General features: G+C 42.3%; 1 protein-coding gene across 1 annotated transcript in view; it reads left to right on the top strand.

Annotated features, from left to right (window-relative positions):
* Positions 1–15885, top strand: part of LOC139741164 (uncharacterized) — a 77147-nt gene extending 61262 nt beyond the window's left edge. The window contains exons 4-7 of the mRNA XM_071651757.1: positions 1061–1183; positions 9211–9327; positions 11020–11104; positions 11932–15885. Of these exons, the coding sequence (XP_071507858.1) occupies positions 1061–1183; positions 9211–9327; positions 11020–11104; positions 11932–15774 (4168 nt within the window). The 3' untranslated portion in view covers positions 15775–15885. The remainder of the gene's footprint in view (positions 1–1060; positions 1184–9210; positions 9328–11019; positions 11105–11931) is intronic.
* The last annotated feature ends 3904 nt before the right edge of the window (positions 15886–19789 follow it).

The following is a 19789-nucleotide window of genomic DNA, read 5'->3' as shown; positions in this document are numbered from 1 at the left end:
AGTATTTCCCACCCCAACCCCTAAAATAGGAGCAAGGACAGCATTTCTGGTGTTGTTGTTTCTGTCCATTCAGCAAAGAGTACTAGATAAAGTTAACGAGTTGTCCATGTTGAAGCTTAAACTTGCGTGTTATATGGACCATATAGGCCCTAATGGCTGTACGGGAAGTGAAGTACATATTTGCCATTGTATCTTGTGGTTGATGCAGCAGACAGCATCAGCACCGTGGTAGATGTACAACTGTGTACACCCTGTGTGGTCATGCCTAAATATCAGGTTTCATTCACATTAATTGCAAGTTAAGAGGGGGGGGGGGGGGGGGGATGGGGTAGGCACACGCACATACTGTAGGTAAGACATGGTTTCTCTCACATTCTAGATATAAAGTTGGAAGTTGCTAAGCAACTATCCACATAATAATGGGAGAAAAATTATGAAATGAATTTTCAACAACTTGGCTTGGTCACTACTGATCGGTTTGAATGGTTTCTCTAGAACTGCTCACCAGTAACAGTTTGATTTTTGTTGCTGTTGTTCTTCAACTCGGTGATCCTCCTTTACTTCGCTTTATTTAAAGAAAAGAAACAAGATACACACGCACACACACACAGACACACATAAGCAAATTGACAGCAAGCAAGCTATCTTTTTTCTTTTCTTTTTTTTTACTTGTATGGCAGTGTTAATGGTAAAGAAAGAAAGCAAAGCATACCTAAGTTTTGTCATATTCGGTGTGGGGCAATGAAAATTGATTTTGATTTGAAATTTTACAATTTGAAAGTTTTTGATAACACTTCACATATTTCTAATTGGCATGAACACAACACAGCAAGTTCAGAAACTATAAAAGGCCAGTATTATGGCAGAACGGGGAAAAAAAGACTGCTTAGTCCATGGCTGTATTATTTATGTGTGAATAGCATAACATGCAATTATGTGAAACTGAGGGAATTTCAATCAGAATCAAAGTGTATGCAAGTAATGTCATTAGCTCTGATATCTGATATGCTCTTTTTGTTACTTTTTTTGTTGTTGTTTGTTTGTATCCTTCTCATACCAGCTCATCTCCAATGCTGAGTAGCTCTCGGGTGGAGCAGACCACGGCGATCAACTGGGTGCGAAGTCACATTGAGGAGAGCGCAGACACCTCCCTCCCAAAGAAGGAAGTGTACGAAGAGTACAGGTGAGAGGTCACACTCCTTGGTAACATCATGTGCTTCAGTGTTAATTAGTAAGGTCAAAGGTCAGCACTAGCTCATGAACAAAATGCAGCCGAACACGAATGTTTGGTGCTGTGTGGGATTCAGAATCATTCACCGTCACGGCTGAATGTGGCCTCGAGAACGCCGAGATGGATTTGAGAGAGTGAGTACGATTCATATTTTTTCGCTTACGGATTGATTCACATGAGGATGGGAACAGCCAGTGTGTGAGAAAAGCTTTCCAAGAGATTTGGAATGTACACACGTATGTGCAAGGTACAATGCCGGGGAAAAAAACAAACAAAGGAAGTTGTTACAGTAGATACAAATTTGTACATCCCAGGTTGTGTTGCAGGTGTCAGCCCCCCACAGAGCATGGTTTATCTTGGTATGGCTTTTAATGAGCTGTTTACGGAAACATCTCTTTGCAGTCCGGCTTTAACTCTCCGTATGCCATGGGTATAAGCCTCCTGTGTGCCACAATTCTGAGACAACAACACATGAGAACTTTGGAAAAACATTCTGCTTTCCGAAGCTGTTTGCAACTCTTTTATAGAAGCGTTTATGCTAGAAATGCGGTGCAACATGATTGTTGAGAAAATTTGCAAACTTTCCTGTGATGTGAATTTCATTGACAAAACGACATGGCTATTTTTCTTAAAAATAGCCAGTATTCATGACAAAATGGTTTGTGCTTGGTTATGCATGTGAGCAGAATATGCGAAGTTGGCAAGCCCTCACTCGAGTCGGGCATATGAGCAAGGCACACAGAGAGTTAATGGGTCGTGATGTTCAGTGTGGGTAATTTAAAGTCTTGTTTTGTCATATCCGTCAGTGCTTGTGTCTTTGGAGAAAGGCCAGGGTAGTCGGCCATCTTTTTTTCATCCTTTGTATAGAACTGGATGTTTGTTTGAGTGCGTTGATGGCCAGTGATGATGATGATGATGATGGTATGATAACAACACTCAATAACTGTGACACTGTAGCAGTAATAGTGTTTATGTAGTGTATCAACCATCATCGGTAGTATTTGTAGGAGCAGTGATATACTGATGATGTAGTGATGATTAATAGTGATAGTGATTATAATGACAGAGATACGATAATGTTAGTGATTATGACAGTGATAATAAATATGGCAAGGTATAGAGATCCAGTCAACCTTCCTGATTAAAGTCAACCTCGCATAAGTCGAATAATCGCCTAAGTCGAAGGTCCTTTCAAGTTGTCATCTCGTTATATTCTATTGATTTTAATCCCTCAAAAGTTGATTTTTCTCTAAGTTGAAGCTATTTCTTCAGTCCAAATAGATTTGACTTAAGCAAGGTGGACTGTATTACCGCAACATCAGTACTGATAGTGATGTCAAGGAACTGATGATGACATCTTTGGAAGACTATGATGACAGTGATCATGATGACTTACATGATAACACACAATAGAGAAGGCGTCAAGACTAAACTTGGGTAGCATCCATCACACCGTGTTACCTTTCCTTGAGCAGAGCAAGTAGATGTCTCTATCTTGCAACTTTTTTGAGGAAATTGTTTTGGCGATAGGAAGAAAAAATGATGTAGACTGATCGACAAAATTCAGCCTCGGATTTGATTTGTGGAGATGGCAGAGGAGGTATCTGTCATCCCTTGAGCATAGTAACATAATGAGCTACATTAGTATCCTCATCAGAAAAAGAAAAACAGTGATGGCCGTGCCAATGCTGAAAATGCATGTGTCAAACTTCAGTAAAAAAAGGGAGGGGGAGTGGAAAGTCAAGGCTGTTTTGCTATGTTGTACAGTGCAATTAGCAGGCTCTTTGTGTTGTTTCTTCACCCATAGAACAAGAGCCTCTTTGTTTGCGTAATCAGAAGTCATTATTCTGAGCTGGTAAAGAGGGAGTCACAAATGAAGTCTAATGAAGTTTGAAGAAAATTGGACAGTCTGTTCAACAGTATTTAATTTTTAAACTCTAGTCAAATCCATGTACCATCATTACTGCCCCTTGCCTAACTTGCTTCTAAGATTAAAAAAAAAATATTTCGGGTGCATGTATTCTGTCAACTTAATGTTCAAATTTTCAAATGCCAAGACAGATAGATGTTAATCTTTGGTCTATTCTTTTCTCCTATAAAAAGAACAAGAAACAAAGAGGACTGCAATTAAAACAACAGTTACCCAGGAAGGAATTCCAGTGGGCCTTCTCAGGTCTGTTACTCCTAGTGTAATGCAAAAAGGGACAAACTGCTCAGTCAACTAGCCGTGTAAACACACAAACAACAAGTGAATGGGTACCTCCTCACCTGTGAACACTATGCTTTGTGAAAAGGTGCTTCTCTCTGTGTATGTTAAGATGATATACGTACAGTACCAGTCACCACTAAGTATTACACGTGAAGAAATGTAAAGAAATACTTTCCCAGTTACTGTAAGATTACATACTCGGTTTAGATGACATGGTTAAGTAACATCTTCGTAGGTTGGTACAATTCGCATGGAACCAGACCTGAAGAAGGAGGATTTTGGTTTAGTTCTGATTATGTCCAATGGTGAAAAGAAAGTGTGAAAACTGATTAAAGTTGTCTCATATGATTCACAAATTTTACATGATATTATGTCATTTCCATGAAATGATATGAGCATGCATTTTGTGTGGTACCCAGTAGCCTTTATTCTTATAGATCTTCCCAGCTGAAGTCATCCGCACTCAAACATTTCAGGAGCCACATTTTTTTTTTTTCCAGGGGAGGAGATGGGGTTGCTGTTTGTTCATTCTAAAATGGAGTGACCTTGCAATTAAAACTATATATTCAAGTTTAGAGCCTCATCAAATGGGTTGTCAGTGTTGTTGGTACCATGGGCTGATAGATTACATTCCCTGTTAATACGGGTCTTCCCTAAAAGAAGTCAGTGACCCGGGCTAGGTTACAGTGCAGTCCATTCATCGCAGGGCACCGATCCTGCAATTCATATGCTCGCCTTCCAGTCGTTATCGTCTCAAGTGGAGGAAAATTGGGGCTGAGCGGGACGGGACAGGACTGAGGAGAAGCGCCAGTACAGGGTGCAGCCGGGATTTCAGTTCACCGCTGGGGCAATTTCTCCAGTGCCCGGGCTGTGGGGCGGGGTGACAATGAGCTGCAGTGAACAGCCAGCTCCCCAGGCACACGTGGCAAACCAATTTTGGCACAATAGAAGGCGAACAAATAAGTCACCTGAGGCCTGCAACACGTGGATGGAATATCACCAGGCTAGCCTACACTCCAGTGTGTATGTGTGTGCATGCTTGTCTATGGGAATGATTATCAGTGAAAATGTGTTGTCTGAACCAATGGTAAGAGTATCACATACATTTGAAAAATTGAAATTTTCCAATCGAGGATCTGGTCAGCTTTGACAAAGGCAATAAAAGCAAAGAATACTTAGTAAACAGATTGGTAGGAGGTTAGACAGAATTGGGACTAAAAATGCGACAGATTTTGAACTGTAAATCTGCACATGTTTAAATGGAACAGTGATAATTAGCCAGTTCGGGGTTAGCTTATGGGCACATGGGTACAAATGACCTTTCTTCTTTCTCCATTCATTAGGCACTCCACTAGTTTTCAAGGCGACAGAAGATATAATCTTGCCCAACGTAACAATTTATGGAATTCATCAGTCATGTTCAAACAAAGGATGAACTTGCGTAGAACAGGTGACCAGAATGATCCTTCCATTGGCACTTTGGAAAGCATCCATTTCATTATTTTGCATTGAATGTAGCAATCTCTTTCCATTGATATTGTCAGATACCGCTTTTGCTGTCAGGTGGATGTGCTGGCAAGCACCACTTAATAAGGATCACTTGAATAATCATTACATCACAGATGCTTATCTCAGTGAATTTGAAAATCAACATGCCCTGCTGGTACACATGACCTTTTTCTGCTCATACTCAAAGTGAAACCCCGAACTGGCTTATTGGGTGTAACAACCATATACAGTTGAACCTCTCTTATCCGGCCTCCCTTTATCCGGATCTCTCTATTTAGTATACGGACGCAATCTCGCCGTGATTTTTTTTTTTTATAATTACGGGAGGAAAGGGGGATTCCCAACTCCTTGACAACTATTACACAAACACACATGAATTACATATCACTTCCAACATGATTAACATACATTACATCAAATTTCCTTCCAAACTGCTTACCTTCAGACATTTTAACATCCCCAAACATCCAAATCATCGCAAGAACATGGACAGATTATGCGCTCGAGTCCTCTCATATCGCATTTGCCACATATAGGTCCATACACAGCGGTCGATATGACTAGATAGACATGCATTGTTTCGAGTCATTGGCTGAGCAAGGAATGATATTGAACACTCAAAAATTGTTCACACACAGTACACAGAGAGAGAGAGGGAGACAATCTACTAATGGCGACCTACAGTCGACTTTGCCGAGCCGTGATGATCAAATTTTGAAGCGTAGTTTCGTCGACTCATACTGTTTATTTTCAAGATCTACTTGATACATTTCTTAATAATTATTTAGGTAAATCATCCCAAGAATTTATAAAAGAAAATGATTTCATTCTTGCAAACAAGAACCTCTAGTTTGGGGTCTGTTGCTGAGTGTAACAATGAAAAGGTTGCAGTATACACATTACTACATGTGGTACTACAATGGGCTACATGAGTACGTGTGTATGTATATGTACATGTATAAAGCATTGAGTCTCCCGTATCCGGCCAAATCCCTTATTCGGATGAGCCCCGGTCCCGACTTGTCCGGATACGAGAGGTTCAACTGTATTATCATATGGAAATGAGATGAGGTGTGAGGTGGAGAGATGGTAAGATCTTCCAGATGATGAGCACAGAAAGCTCCTCTAATTTCCCATGATGCATTCATATCAGAAGAAAAACTGACATTTTTGGGGCTGGGGAGGGGGAGGGGGAGAGGGGTTGTAATCACTTTATGAATTATGACTTTTATGGGGGAAGAAAACCATTTTATGACAATTTATGCATAAACCAATGAGTAAGTTGTGAGCTGGTGACATCATTGCATCAGGTACTTTGCATATATATTTATATGTTGTCGCAATAAGTGTCACTTAAATTTGAAAGATCTGTTATTTGGAATTGGATCTGGAATTTTGATGAAACTTCTGCTGATCTCCATATCTAATTTAACTGCATCAATTCACCAAAGACAGCCTGAAGGTGGTGGGGAATGGCAATTGAAGGTAGTGTACCACTCCCAAGCAACCCCCCCCCCCCCCGCCCTCCCAGTGAAGACTGAAGTTGATCATCTGAGTGCATTTGCAAGTTTGAATATGCCCTTTAAGGAAACTTGGTGGTAGATATAATGGCCGTTTCCCATGCAAAGAGACATTGAAATGTTCTATGATTGTGTGGTCAGACTTTGTCATGAGTCGAGAAAGATAGCAGTTGCAGAGCCTTCCCTTTAAACCCAAGATAGTGCTGGGAGAAGAGGACTTTTCATTAGAAGGCTGTATGTCAAATATTAACGGAATTTCCTCTACCAGTTAGCAATGAGAAGTGAAAGTGTTCTCTTTAATTTCCTCCCTTTTTGTTTTTGTGATGTGTCACCCAGTCACGTTTAAAAGGAAAACATGTTTTGTTTTGCTTCATTTTGTTTTTCCCAGATAGGTACATGTTACGTTAGCAGTAGAAATTAAATGTTGTATGGTTGGGGCACCACCTATCGACAGGGCACCTTCCCATCGACACCCTGCGTATCATGGCTGTTTGCGTATAGAACAAAAAAGTACGCGCGGGATTAAGTGTCATTAGCTATAAAAACAATAAAAACGAAGAAACGAAAATCAAACTCAAACAAACCAAGCTAAAAATTACACATCCGATCAGTAACGACGCATGGCTGTGAAATTCACGTGTATTACCTATGGCCTGTGAAATTCACGTGTATACCTATGCTGTGAAATTCACGTGTATACCTATGGAGGAGAGGGGGTGTCGATCGCAAGGTTCCCTTTTTAGCTGCGCGAAGAAAACGGAACGCACGCACTAAAATTGCGCTATTTTAAAACGGAGATTCATAATCAACGAGACGGTCACGACATTCAAAACTGCAGTATTTATGGCATATTTGAGGTAAGAATTAGGCGGATTTGTATTATATTTTTAGAATAAACAAGCTACAGATCCTTAGGGTGTCGATACGTGGTACCCCCAACCCTACATGTAATCTTCTTTAATATACTCCTTACACAATCTGTATTTACTGGTTGCATTTCAGATTTGAGGCCCCATACAAGTCTATTACAATGCTCATGTCAGTACGTAAGCTATCTCACAATATCCGAATTATCATTCTGTGAAACAGAAAAGGAATTTGAGCATGTTTTTGACACTCTGCATACGTGGCTGTCTTCTGATCCTGACGTAGAGTAGTCACGTGTGAACCTGTTGACCCACTCTACACGTTGGAGTATTAAAGTCCGTAGTCAAAAAAAGTGTCGATCTATCTGGATACCACGTTGGGAAACAGAGATTCAGTATTTGCATGATTGCCAGAAAGTGGCATCGCTTTTGTCGCTTCTGCAATGTGCTCTCAGGTGGGAGTGCTGTATGTTTGACCTCTACAAAGTGACAATGCAGTAGCTTCTTCCAAGTGGCATGTGCACCCAGAAAGATTTAGGTGCAGCTAAGGCAGGCATAGGGGATCATGCTCCCAAAGCTAGACGTACATTGTTCCCTACTCTTTGCTCTCGTCTCAATACAATGAAGAGTATGTCTTTTTTTTTTTCTTTTTTTTAAGTCGACATGACACAGTCTGATGCTTTCAAATCCAGCCCATTTTGTGCTCTTATTGTGTGTGTGTGTGTGTTTGTGTGTGTGTGTGTGTGTGTGTGTGTGTGTGTGTGTGTGTGTGTGTGTGAGTGAGTGAGTGAGTGCTGGGCAGCCACAAGTTCCTTGTCGGGATGGGCGGAGGGGGGGGGGGGGGGGGCATTGCAGGGGATTCTGGGAGTCCAACGATATTCACAGTCTGCTATTCCCATGAAACACTCCGCACCCAGGCTCTTGCGCAGAATATATTTTGTCACATTTGATTCAACAATGTTGTGCAGTTGCAAACAAGGACATAAACTTTGAAATGAAATATCTGGAATCCTGTCATATGCTTTACATTTAAGAAAACAAATGCGAAGCTGTTAATAAATCATTCTGTCAGTCTCTGGCTCTCTCTGTCTGTCTGCTTGTCCGTCTGTCGTGTGCCCTGTCATATCTTCTTTTTCTCCCTTGCACAAAACTGTAAGTTTCCTTGAGTCAGATGGTAAACATGTTGTTTTGAATCAAATGTACTTTGTTTGTGATGTAATTTGGTCTTAAATGGTCTTCTGCTACCCATCTGTGAGCAAACACGGAGGATTATTTTGTTCTGGTTGATTTGAAGCCACCGAAGTAACGTCACAAGTAGTATTTTGAACTACGTGATGTAGTTACCTGTATCAGGTGGGCTGTAAGTTTTATAGACCTTGCCTGTCTGAATGAAATGGAAGGTCTGACCACTGATATGCAAATTCATAGCTCAGTGTTTACAACAACATATTGACAGAATAACAGGGTTTTCAGTACCAGCTTGTCAACACAGGTCAATAATCAATCTTGTGTGTGTGTGTGTGTGTGTACGTGTATTTAGATTTTGTTTTTGTGGCAAATGAACTATGCATCCGTTGAAGCTGTAGCTACGATATTTGCGTGAAGATATATCTGAGAAAGTTTAATTGGCTGCAAAAGGAGACACAACTTTTGAGGAATATTTGTTACCAAGAATTAGAGGAGAAAGAAAAAAAAATTCATCAAGTTTTGGAAATTTCAGCCATAGAATGTCTGTTTCAAGTGAGTAATAGTCACTAACAATTTTTTTTCTACAAGTGATAAAAGTAAATGACAAGATAACACATTTAATGTTTTGTTGATGCAGGAATAACTCCCCCCCCCCCCTTTCATTCTCTGCTCTTTTCTACATCATAGGTCATTCTGTGAGAGCTCCAACCACCGGGCCCTGAGTACAGCCGACTTTGGGAAGGTCATCAAAGGAGTGTTTCCAATGGTCCAGGCGAGGCGGCTCGGAACGAGGGGCAATTCGAGATATCCTTTTCCAAACTCCGCCATTACTCAAGGATGGGCGACTTTGATGCAAGACCGCGCCATTAGCATTTGGAAGATGTCCTGGTCCTTTACTCATTAATGAGCTGATCAAATGTCTTACTGAGTGCATCATGATTTTGAAGGTCATTTGCTGTAATTTTTAAGACATAAACCTTAATGGCAGGTGCTCAGACGTTGTTTGCTATTATTTTTATGCCTCCGCCACGAAGTGGTGCTGGAGGCATTATGTTTTCGGGTTGTCTGTCCGTCCGTACGTCCGTCCGCTTTTGTTTACGCGATAACTTGAGTAATATTTACTGGAATTTTACCTTACTTGGTCCAAGTATGAAGTATGATAGGGCAATTAGTTGATTAGATTTTGGATGAAATCAGCTAAAGGTCAAAGGTCAAGGTCAAATCATGAAATTGTATCCGTTTACGCGATAACTCAAGACTGGATGGAGCAAATTTCACCAAACTTTGTTCGAGGATGATGTATGATGGAACAATTACTTGATTAGTTTTTCAGTAAAATCGGACAGAGGTCAAAGGTCAAAGATCAAGGTCAAATCCTAAAATTTATCTGTCTACGTGATAACTCAAAACTGGATGAAGCAGCTTTCACCAAACTTGGTCCAAGGATGATGTATGATGGGACAATTAGCTGAATAGATTGTAGTGACATTGGCAAGAGGTCAAAGGTCAAAAGGTCAAGGTCAAATGCTGCAAATGTTGCAATTTCCCCCATATCTATGCAATGCCCGAAGGCATTTTCTTAAAACTTGGTGTGGACGTGTGCTACTGCGTAAAGATTCTCCAGAGAGAGTTTCATGTCATAAGGTTAAAGGTCAAAAGGTCAAAGGTTAGGTGAAAATGTTGCAATATCACTTTTCTCGCAAATGGTTCAATGTATTTTCATGGAACTTGGTACATACGCATGTACTGTCTGGCAAGGATTCTCTAGGGAATTTAGGGGTCATGGGTCAATAGTCAGGGGTCAAAGGTCAAGGTCAACTCCTCAAAATTTTACTATTTCCCTCATATACTAGTATATGCAATGCTTGCATTATTAGTTTCAAAACTTAGTACATGCATTACCTAATGGAGATTCTCCAGGAAATTTCCAGCCAGAAGGTCAAAGGTCAATGGTTAAGGGTCAAAGGCCAGGTTTCAATGCCCCCCCCCCCAAAAAAAAATATTTTATACCGTTATCACACTCTTTCTTCATACCTTTGAAATTACTCAATGCATAAACTTTCCCAAAATTCCCCAAATATGTATACCTGCACTCTTAGAAAATTATGGCAAACCCAGTTCAAGACATTTCTGACAAACCTGTCATTTCAATATTTTGCCAGTTCTGTGAAAATGTCATGGATCACACATTGTGAAGACATTGTACTATACGCCTATTGGGAGAATCATGCATTATGGCGGAGGCATCAGTCGCCATAGCGACATTTCTAGTTTTTTCTTAGTGTGATCTTGAAATTATTGTTATTTACTCTTGCTTTGTTAAGAGAATACTGATGTAAGTCACATTGTGCATACAAAGTGACTCCCTGTATTGCAGGTATGAAAGGTACGCGGTCCATTCCTTGTGAAATATACATTCCTGAAGGATTGTTCTTTACGTCAAATTTTTTCTCAGACTTATGTTATGGTACATTGTCCTTGACCTCTGCATTCCACGTATTGCTACAGCGGTGTGAAGAAGAAGACTGATTTGACGTCGCCCTCTCTGTCTCTCTTGGATGCACCTGCCATAAAGTCTGGGGTAAGAACAATTTTTGCTTTCTCATGCCTTTTTCTACTCATGTAGTAGGCCTCCGATCCCTGCACACTGTACAGGCCATATAAATTTCACAAGAATTTTGTTTCTGTGAAATTCACAAATCAACAGATAGTCACAAACTTAACAACTCGCCAAAATGTTGCCCTCCTTTGAGAGGCATGAATACAATGTACATCGTTTCCAAGGTTTTAGGTGGGACAAGAACAAGTTTTGCATTTACATGCCATTTTTTTATGTTACTCATATAGTAGGGCTCCCCGCACACTGTACTGGCCATATAAATTTCACAACATTTTTATTTCTGTGAAATTCACAAATTGATAGATAGTCGCAAACTTTAATAACAACTCGCCACAATATTGCCCCCATTTGATAAACAAGAATGCAATTTACATCGTTTCCAAGGTGGGAAATTGCTATCTTTTCTCTTGAAATGAGCTGTGTCTGGGATTCTTGATCGTGAATTCAACCACCTGCACAATTTTTGCTAGCAGAATGTATGTCTAGATTCTCAAAGTATATGATGTATGCAGTTCATTATTTGCCAGAAATCTATTAAGCGTTAAATATGTGGTTCTGTCTCTATATCAGGGACAGAGCCATTTCACACCCCTCTCCTCCCCTCCATGAAATGAATACTCACTACTGAAAATAAGTCGTACAGTGTCAGCTCTATTCAATTACTACAGTATCATTCTTGCACTGATTTTACTTCAAAGTTTTGTAAATCAGGTACAATTGGGGTCATAGTAAGTGTAGACATTGTGCTAAGTCGGGTTTGTCAATTTTTTTTTCTCTCGCTATTACAGGGTGACATTCTTCAGGGTCAGTGCACCAACTGTCCTGCCTCCCTGTGCAGCATGGACGATGATCACCTGCAGTTGGCAGCTGCCCAGGTCATCTGCGAGTGGGCCTCCAATGTCACCAGCAAGCCCTTCACCGACTTTGTGGAACTGGCCCAGCATCTCACCAGCAATAAGCTTGTCACCAGGTGTTCCAAGTCCATCCTGATTGTCCAGTCACACACGATGGAGAACTTCCGGCACGACCTTACGCCAGAGATGCGCCACCGGGAGACCAACTACCACCTCAAGCAGGCCCTGCAGTATCGGCAGGAGGTGCGCAAGAAGCAGGCGGAGGAGAACCAGCAGCGGCTTCAGGGCGTGCTGAGCCCTGCGCAGTTCAAGCAGCAAGCGACTGCGGGGTCGTCAGAGGAGCTGACAACGCCACAGGCATCGCAGATAGACAAAGCTACGCAGCTAGAGCAGAGGGATGTGAACACTGTGAGAGATGGCACCTCATCTTCATCGTATGTTGCCGAGGGAAATGACACCAGTACTAATGTAGAGAATAACATGTCTTCGAGCAACACCTCTGGAGAGAGTAATAGTGCATCCAAGGAAAGCCCTGGCAAACGACGCTTTGCTCCTATACAACCCAAAACACCTGTCAGGGACACTAACCCCGCCCAAATGGTTTTGATCAGTCCATCAGCAAAACCAAACGGCCAGCAAATTCAACTTCTTGTGGTGAAAGGACAGCAGGCCATACAGATGCAAGGTGTCCCAAAGCTAACAAACCAGCAGCAGATGAACGTCGTGCTACAGGGGCAGAATGTGTTTTCAAGTCCAGTGCAGACTGTGGCAGCTGTGGGAAACCAGACTCCGGTCAATGTAGTTCAACCTGTAGGGAATCAAATAGTTGGCAATGCCGTGCTCAGCAGCCAAGTCATACCAGCAACAAGTATTCAAAACGTCATCAAGAGTGGTGGTCAGGTTGTCATTGTTGGTAACCAAGTCAAAAACTTACAGGGTGTGTGTGGTGGATACAAGACTGTAACTAATACTAATGCTGCAATCCAACAGAATCCTGGACAGAATGTAGCACCGAACCAGGTTGCGTTGGTCGCGCAGGCCGTGCCTCCACAACCCAATACTGTGGTACCGACCACCAATGTCGCTTGCCAAAAGACTGTTCTGTCTTCTCAGGGAATCGCTTTCAACACGGGTACTAGCAACACAAGATCGCAAAATGTTACCCCAGTTTTCGTAGAAAGAACTTTGTCTAGTGTTGTAACATCTGACTCAAGTCCAGTCACAAAGCTGACCTCCGCAACCACGACCCCTGTGAGAACAACAGTGTCATCATTAGTGCCGATGCAGAACACTCAGTCAGTTGTAACCAATGGGCAGTCATCTTTACCTACGACTGTCACATTCGCCACCCAACCCATGAAACTTTCTTCTGTCCTGATCAACCCTGAACCATTCCAAGGTAATAGTATACCGATACAGACCAACACTGTGGACCAGAATAGGCAGGCATCCGGCCAGCCCTCCATCGCCAGCCCTTCAGTCCAGTTCGGCAAACTGGATAAGGCTCCAGCAGCAGGCAGAATAGTGAAGAGTACAGTGAACATATCGGCTGCGGAGCTCATGAGAAGTATGTCAAGTGGTGGTAAGGCTGGTATGACACAAAATGGTGGGGGAAAGACCGTTGCGACCCTGCTCAGTCAGCGAAGTGCTCAAACTATCACATCAAGGACATCCAGTCCATTGACTTCGTCATCATCATTACTATCACCAAAGGAAGCCACCACCAGTACTCTTGTTAATTTGCCTGGAAACGTGGTCTTAGCTCATGTCCAAATGCCCGCTCAAAATTTACAGAGCCAGCAGGAGCAGAACAAGCTGGCGCAGCTGGTTGTGCACTCTGGACGCGAGGAACCAACCCTGGGCAATAACAGCAGTGTGACATCTGCCAACAGTGCTGAAATTGCAATTGGACGTCAAGACCTCATCCCTCAGCAAAATAGCTTATTATCAAGGATCATGCTCCAGCAGAATGGAGGTAAGCAGCTTCTTGCTGGTAACAACAATGTTGTGCCCATCCAGCAGATGACTGTGGATGAAACCAGTGGTATTCTCGGTCCAGATGTGGCCCAGCCATCGATCTCTCTGTTGCCTGATGCAGATACCAGCGCCAACACCATGTTGACTGTCTCCGGCATGTCTGCCGCCATGATGCTTCCTCACAAGTCAAAGCCAGAACAGCTCAGCCTGGTCAGCAATTTACCTCAGTCTCAGTCATCTGTAGCAATAAACAACCAAAGCCTCAGTAACAACAGCCATCCAGGAACGGCACAGTGTCCACAGAGTACAAAGGTAGCGATCTTCAACCCGAATGATAGCACTCAGCCCAAAATGCTGGAGAGACTGCTGACGTTAGATGACCTGTCGTATATTGGTTCCACTGTTCCCAAAGAAGTAAGAAGTGTCCCTACAACACCGATCCCAGAGCTGCCTGCTGTTGGGCACATGGTCAGGGCTCAGAGTGCTGCAATTCCTATGCAGCAAGGGAGCGAGAGCATTCCACCCAGCCCCAGTGATGGCAAGTCGTTTTCTTTCACACCAATCAATACCGTGGAATTGGATGGCGGGGAGAGTCCACTGAAGCTCAGGTTCAAGCCCAAGCCAACACATCCTGTCGCAAATACCATACTGAATCAAGTTCTAATGAACACAGCAGCCCCTGATCAGGGCCAGGATCTCGCTGCTGGGGGGAAAGGCAAGGGCAAGCGTCAGCAGCAGTCTGAATTTGTTACACCCACACGCAAGCGGAGACCATCAAGTAGTTCCAAGAGGCCCCCTACTGCCAGCCCTGTCTCTCTTCAGTACCATCAGCAGCAGCAGCAGCAGCAGCTTCGCCAAAATATGACATCCCCAGCCCCAAAACAAATCATACCCCAGCAACCTACATTCCTCCTGCAAAGTGCACAACCTGGTTCTAACATTCAGCTATTAACTCCGACTGGTGCCATCGTGGCTCCCGGTGCACAGAGCCAGCAGGCGATGTGGCAGAGGCGCCGTAATCCCTCCGGACCAGCTTGTCCCACCATAAACAACACAGTCACACAGGAAGCCTTGGAAACTGAGCTGAGGAACTTCTTGCAGAACAGTGCCAGTGTTTCTGAACTGCAGGCCGTGATGGCGGCAAACAAACGGGTCCTGCAAAACCGCAGTCAGTCTGTGCCTCTTCCTGAGCAGCCTGCCAACAGGCTCCTGGGACAACCCCTCACCTCCCAATACCCAACCCAACAGGACTATCTGCCAAGTCAAAGTGATATGGTTGCTACCCAAGTCATGCCAGCTATGACTGCAGACCAGGTAAGGCAGATCCAAGCAGTCCAACTAAACAATTTCTCAGCCAAGCGCAATCTGAATCAAGACCTTTTGGATCTGGAAGTAACGGAAGCAGACTTTGAACCGTACAATGACCACATGGGCACATCATCCAGCAACATCCAGCAGATGAACGACCTCTCGACGCAGTCTTGGTCTGCGGGCCAGGAGGAGCCTGCTGTTGTGACCTCAGAGAATGGTGCTGATTACAACCTCAAGTACGACATCGCACCACAGAGGGCAAGCCCCGCGGAGATCGCAGAGAGCCAGAATCTGTTTGCAGAGGCGCAGTCATTCAATGACACTTCGAACAGTACAGCATCGTCCATCGGTGACAGCATAATGATGGATGACCTGCCGGAGAACATGTTTCAGGAGATGGGTGAGGAGCAGGGATGTGACCTGCCACTCACACCATGGCAAATGGGTACTCGAAACACCAGCCTGTCAACGCTGGAATGTGGCATGTAGAATTGCTTAGCAATACAGCCCAAGACACAAACATGTGGCAGAGTCAGAGACTCGCAACTTATCCACAGTGTGATTCTAGGCGTATTGATGTAAAAAAAAAAAATTGATTTGTAACTAAACCCAATCCTTTTCATCATTCATGGAGAATATATGATGTATGATCATACTCATTTACTTAATTCAAGTGTTGCAGTAAAAAAAAAAAAGTGTAAGGTGCATTATTAGTTGATAGAGATTCTTTCAGTAGTCTAGGCAAATATTGCCGGACAGCATTTTTGCAAAAAGAGTTTTTAAATGCTGTTGAATGAATATGAAATATTTGAATGTGTTTCAGTTTTAACATAGAGATCAATTGACTCTAAGTATCTGAACATTGGAAGACTAGCTTCTGTGGTTCTAGGAATCTAGTAATGGAGGAGTAATTGTTTGAAGTCAGTCTGTGAACGATGTGCATGAAATTAACTTTGGTTTTGCTGATGTTCTTTTTTTATACATCGGTAAAGTTGATCCTAGAAGAGTACAAAAGTTATACAGACAAAAAAAGTTGAATTAATGTTTATAACTGCAAAGATAATGGCATTTCAACCGGCGATAGAGTAACAATGGCGGGAATTGGTGAGGCGACAAAAGAAATTCAAGAGTGAGAGGGCAAGAAATGTTCAAAATTGTATGCGAGTTGTGTGTTTGCGCGCGCGTGTGTGTGTGTGAGTGTGTGCATCCATTTGTTTCTTTCCTTTTGTAGTTGTGTGTGGTGAAATACTTTTGAAGATCAAACCAAAAAAAGGTGAATGTATGGAAGTCGGCGAGACTTTGTGATACACGTCAGTATTCATTAGGGAAAGTGGAACATTTTGTCCATTGCAGCAAGGAGTGGTAATGCATGGCTCTAGAGTTTTTATAGTCATGGCAGCATCTTTGTTGCCCGACACAGTATTCTGCAAAAAGTCATTGAAAGGCAGGTGGAGCAGTCACGTCATGATTAACCAGAGTGCTTGATAACGTGGCCTGTGTTGTCGTATACGAGAATGATTATCATGAACGATGTTTCCAAAATGGACAGTTAGTTGACAGAGTCGCCTTTTTTTTTTTGCTTTGCGAGGCTGAGAAGTTTACATATCCATTCAACAAAATGTTCATCAGCTCGCATGCATGCAGATGAAAGTGATTTTTGTTGTTTCTTAACAAATTCCATTTTAGATTTTGAACAGTGTAAATCTTGGCAGGAGCTGTCTTGCCATTTTTGGGGGGGAGGGAAGGTCATTGAGTTTGCAATTTTGTGCATTCATAACTCTACACACAGTGCTGGCAACACGCTGAGATTAAGTGTTGACACATTGCATTGTAGGATAAGTCTAAGGTCACGACCCCATGCAGAACCATCTGCATGCGAGGTACACCAGCTGATGCAGCATCAATTTTGTGCATTTAGGACGGATTCGCTGATGACTCTGTGGGAATGGTCTAACCTCCTGCGTTTACCATCGTGGAGCCTCCATGTTGGCTGAAAATTATATATAGACACAATCATGCATGGCTGGGACTATGTATGTAATGATTACGTCATACAATGAAATACCATTTTGATGTATGATTAGACAATTAAATGACATCTTTTTCTCCTCAGTTTGCAACAGAATATTTGAATCGGAATGGAAAACAATGAATTTACCAAAAAAATGATAATAATGATAACACCAGCATGATGATGATTCTGCAGACAGTGGACTTAATTGCGTGGTCAACATCAGGACTAGTTTTGCCAACTCATAGCCCCCGAGCTTGATATCTTGGCTTGCTGTGCAGGCCGGCCGGCAGGCGCCAGTGCGTGTATAGAGTTGTGAATCCGCAAAATTGTTTGTGAATCTCATTTTCAGCTCTCTTGCTTCAATGAGACACCATATCACGTATGCGCAAGATAAGTAGTATTTTGCACACGAGTGAGGGCTCCTGCCAACTATTGCACCTGTTGAATTCTTGACTTGAAAATTCTATTCGATATCTATTGCAATTATTGTGTTGTGTTCACACAAATGTCAGTCACATGTCTGCTAATGATATTATTAGAGAGCAAATATCTGTGATGTTGAATGATTACGAAAACGTCAAAGTGACACTTGTATCCCCGAAAGGTAGCCACATTAGCTTTCTTGCCATATGTCAATAGTGGTCTCCCCCCCCCCCCCCCCCCCCCCCCAATATCACAGTGCATGTGAGTAATAGTTCAGTGATGCTGTCTTGCAAAGACCTCTTTTTTTTAAAGTGTAAATAAATTTGATGCATCATTGAGGATATTGTCTCCTGTAGAAATGTTAACTTTGCCATGGTTGATGACAACAGACATTAAGAGATGTTACAACATCCTAATTGACAGTACATTTGAATGATATGTGTTATCACCCACGTGATGGAGTTTGCCTAATTGTCACATTGCTTGACTCGTAAGTTTTCTTTGTTCCCCGACAAAATGGCATTCTTTGAGAGCATTCAATGAGATATTCAGTTACCACCCTTTGCTGACATAAACATGTGAATGTACGAGCATTGTGACAGGGGGAAAAACAAACAAACAAGAAAGGCTCATTTGAGATTGAATAAGATGTTTAGGAACTTTTAATATGAGGGGTACAAAGCGTAGATTCGAGCTATTGTGCAGTGTCCATTGATGGCTGTTTTAATGGGGGTTTTTAGGGAGGATACACATTGTCAGATGAAGACAGCTTGAGAGTATCATATGTCTGCCTTGTGTAAATATAGCCCTGCTGATGAATTTGGAATTTTCCCAACATAGTGTGTTTTTTGTGTTGTTTTTTGACAACTAGAAAAAAGAAAAAGACAAAACTGGAGCCTTTACAAGTTACATTTTCTTACTATTGTTGTGGGAAGTTTTTATATATGGTCCAGTGACACTAGAGTTCAAATTTTGCTGAAACTTTCACATTGGATTCAGATTCAACCCTCTACACGTTATCATGCGAAGTCGTCACTCCCAACTATGGATCATCATTCACCATCATTGAACTGGTTCCTTGTCAAACCCAGTCGACCGTAGTGTTCTTCTTCCACTTTTTTTTTTTTTTTTTTTAAAGCCCCTACTGCGTACATTGCAAAGGAGCAACATTTTTGGACTCTATGATGAATAGAACCAGACTAATAGTCCGGGAGGTAATAGTCACGCAGAGTGGGTCCTAATTCAAGAGTGAGTTTTGGTCGCCCCTGGGGGTATTAGAGTTTTAAGTTGGTTCGTAGCACCTGTCACCAGGAATGTTCTTCCCATCTACAATTCGGGACCTGCATCTTTGTTGAGTGTTTTGTTTTGTTTTTTTAAAGCGAGAGATCTGACTTTATCAAAGTACGTTTGTCGGTCTACTATCGGAGGAGACGGGATCTAGTTGGGTACTTGTGAGAGCCAACCAAGTCCAACAAGGATTTGATGCGGCATTACTGTATACGCAGAATATTTCGCGAGGTTTTTATTTTCGCGAATTTCGCGATTCGGGTGCTATTCACGAAATTAAAGACACGCGAAAATATTGACTCTGATCCCGATGTGAATGTGACGTATGCATGTACTCTTCTCCATTCAGTACAGGACTCCACGATCGCGAATTTAACCACTTGCGAAATCGTTGGGAATTCCCGATTTGCGAAAATTTAGACTCGCGAAATATATGGCGTATACAGTATTCTGAACTTTTTGAAGGCAATGAGCAGGAAGAATGATTAAGTGGTGTGAAATAGTCCTGCAGAAGTTTTTTGTAGTCATTTTTTTGAACTCCCCTGCTTGGTTTTAAATTGAATGAAGTAAAGTAGGTTTGCACATTCCTCTGCTTAATTACGTGTTGCCATGGCAAATCCCCACGCATTGGACAAGCAGAGATTTGTGTTCTCAGAAGGTGGGGCCTGAGATAACTGTTTGCAGCCAGTAGCCTTTCCCCATGTGTAGATGTTGAGACAAATTGAATGTGCTTTCTTAAGCATTCCAAACTGCATGATGTATGTGTTCACTCTGCAAATA

Source organism: Diadema antillarum, unplaced genomic scaffold (assembly GCF_040938485.1).
Source record: "Diadema antillarum isolate AM-2024a unplaced genomic scaffold, OU_Dant_1.0 seq00000908_RagTag, whole genome shotgun sequence".
In the NCBI taxonomy this organism is placed as follows: domain Eukaryota; kingdom Metazoa; phylum Echinodermata; class Echinoidea; order Diadematoida; family Diadematidae; genus Diadema; species Diadema antillarum.
The sequence above is the reverse complement of the archived record's forward strand: the minus strand, read 5'-3'. Positions and strand labels throughout refer to the sequence as shown.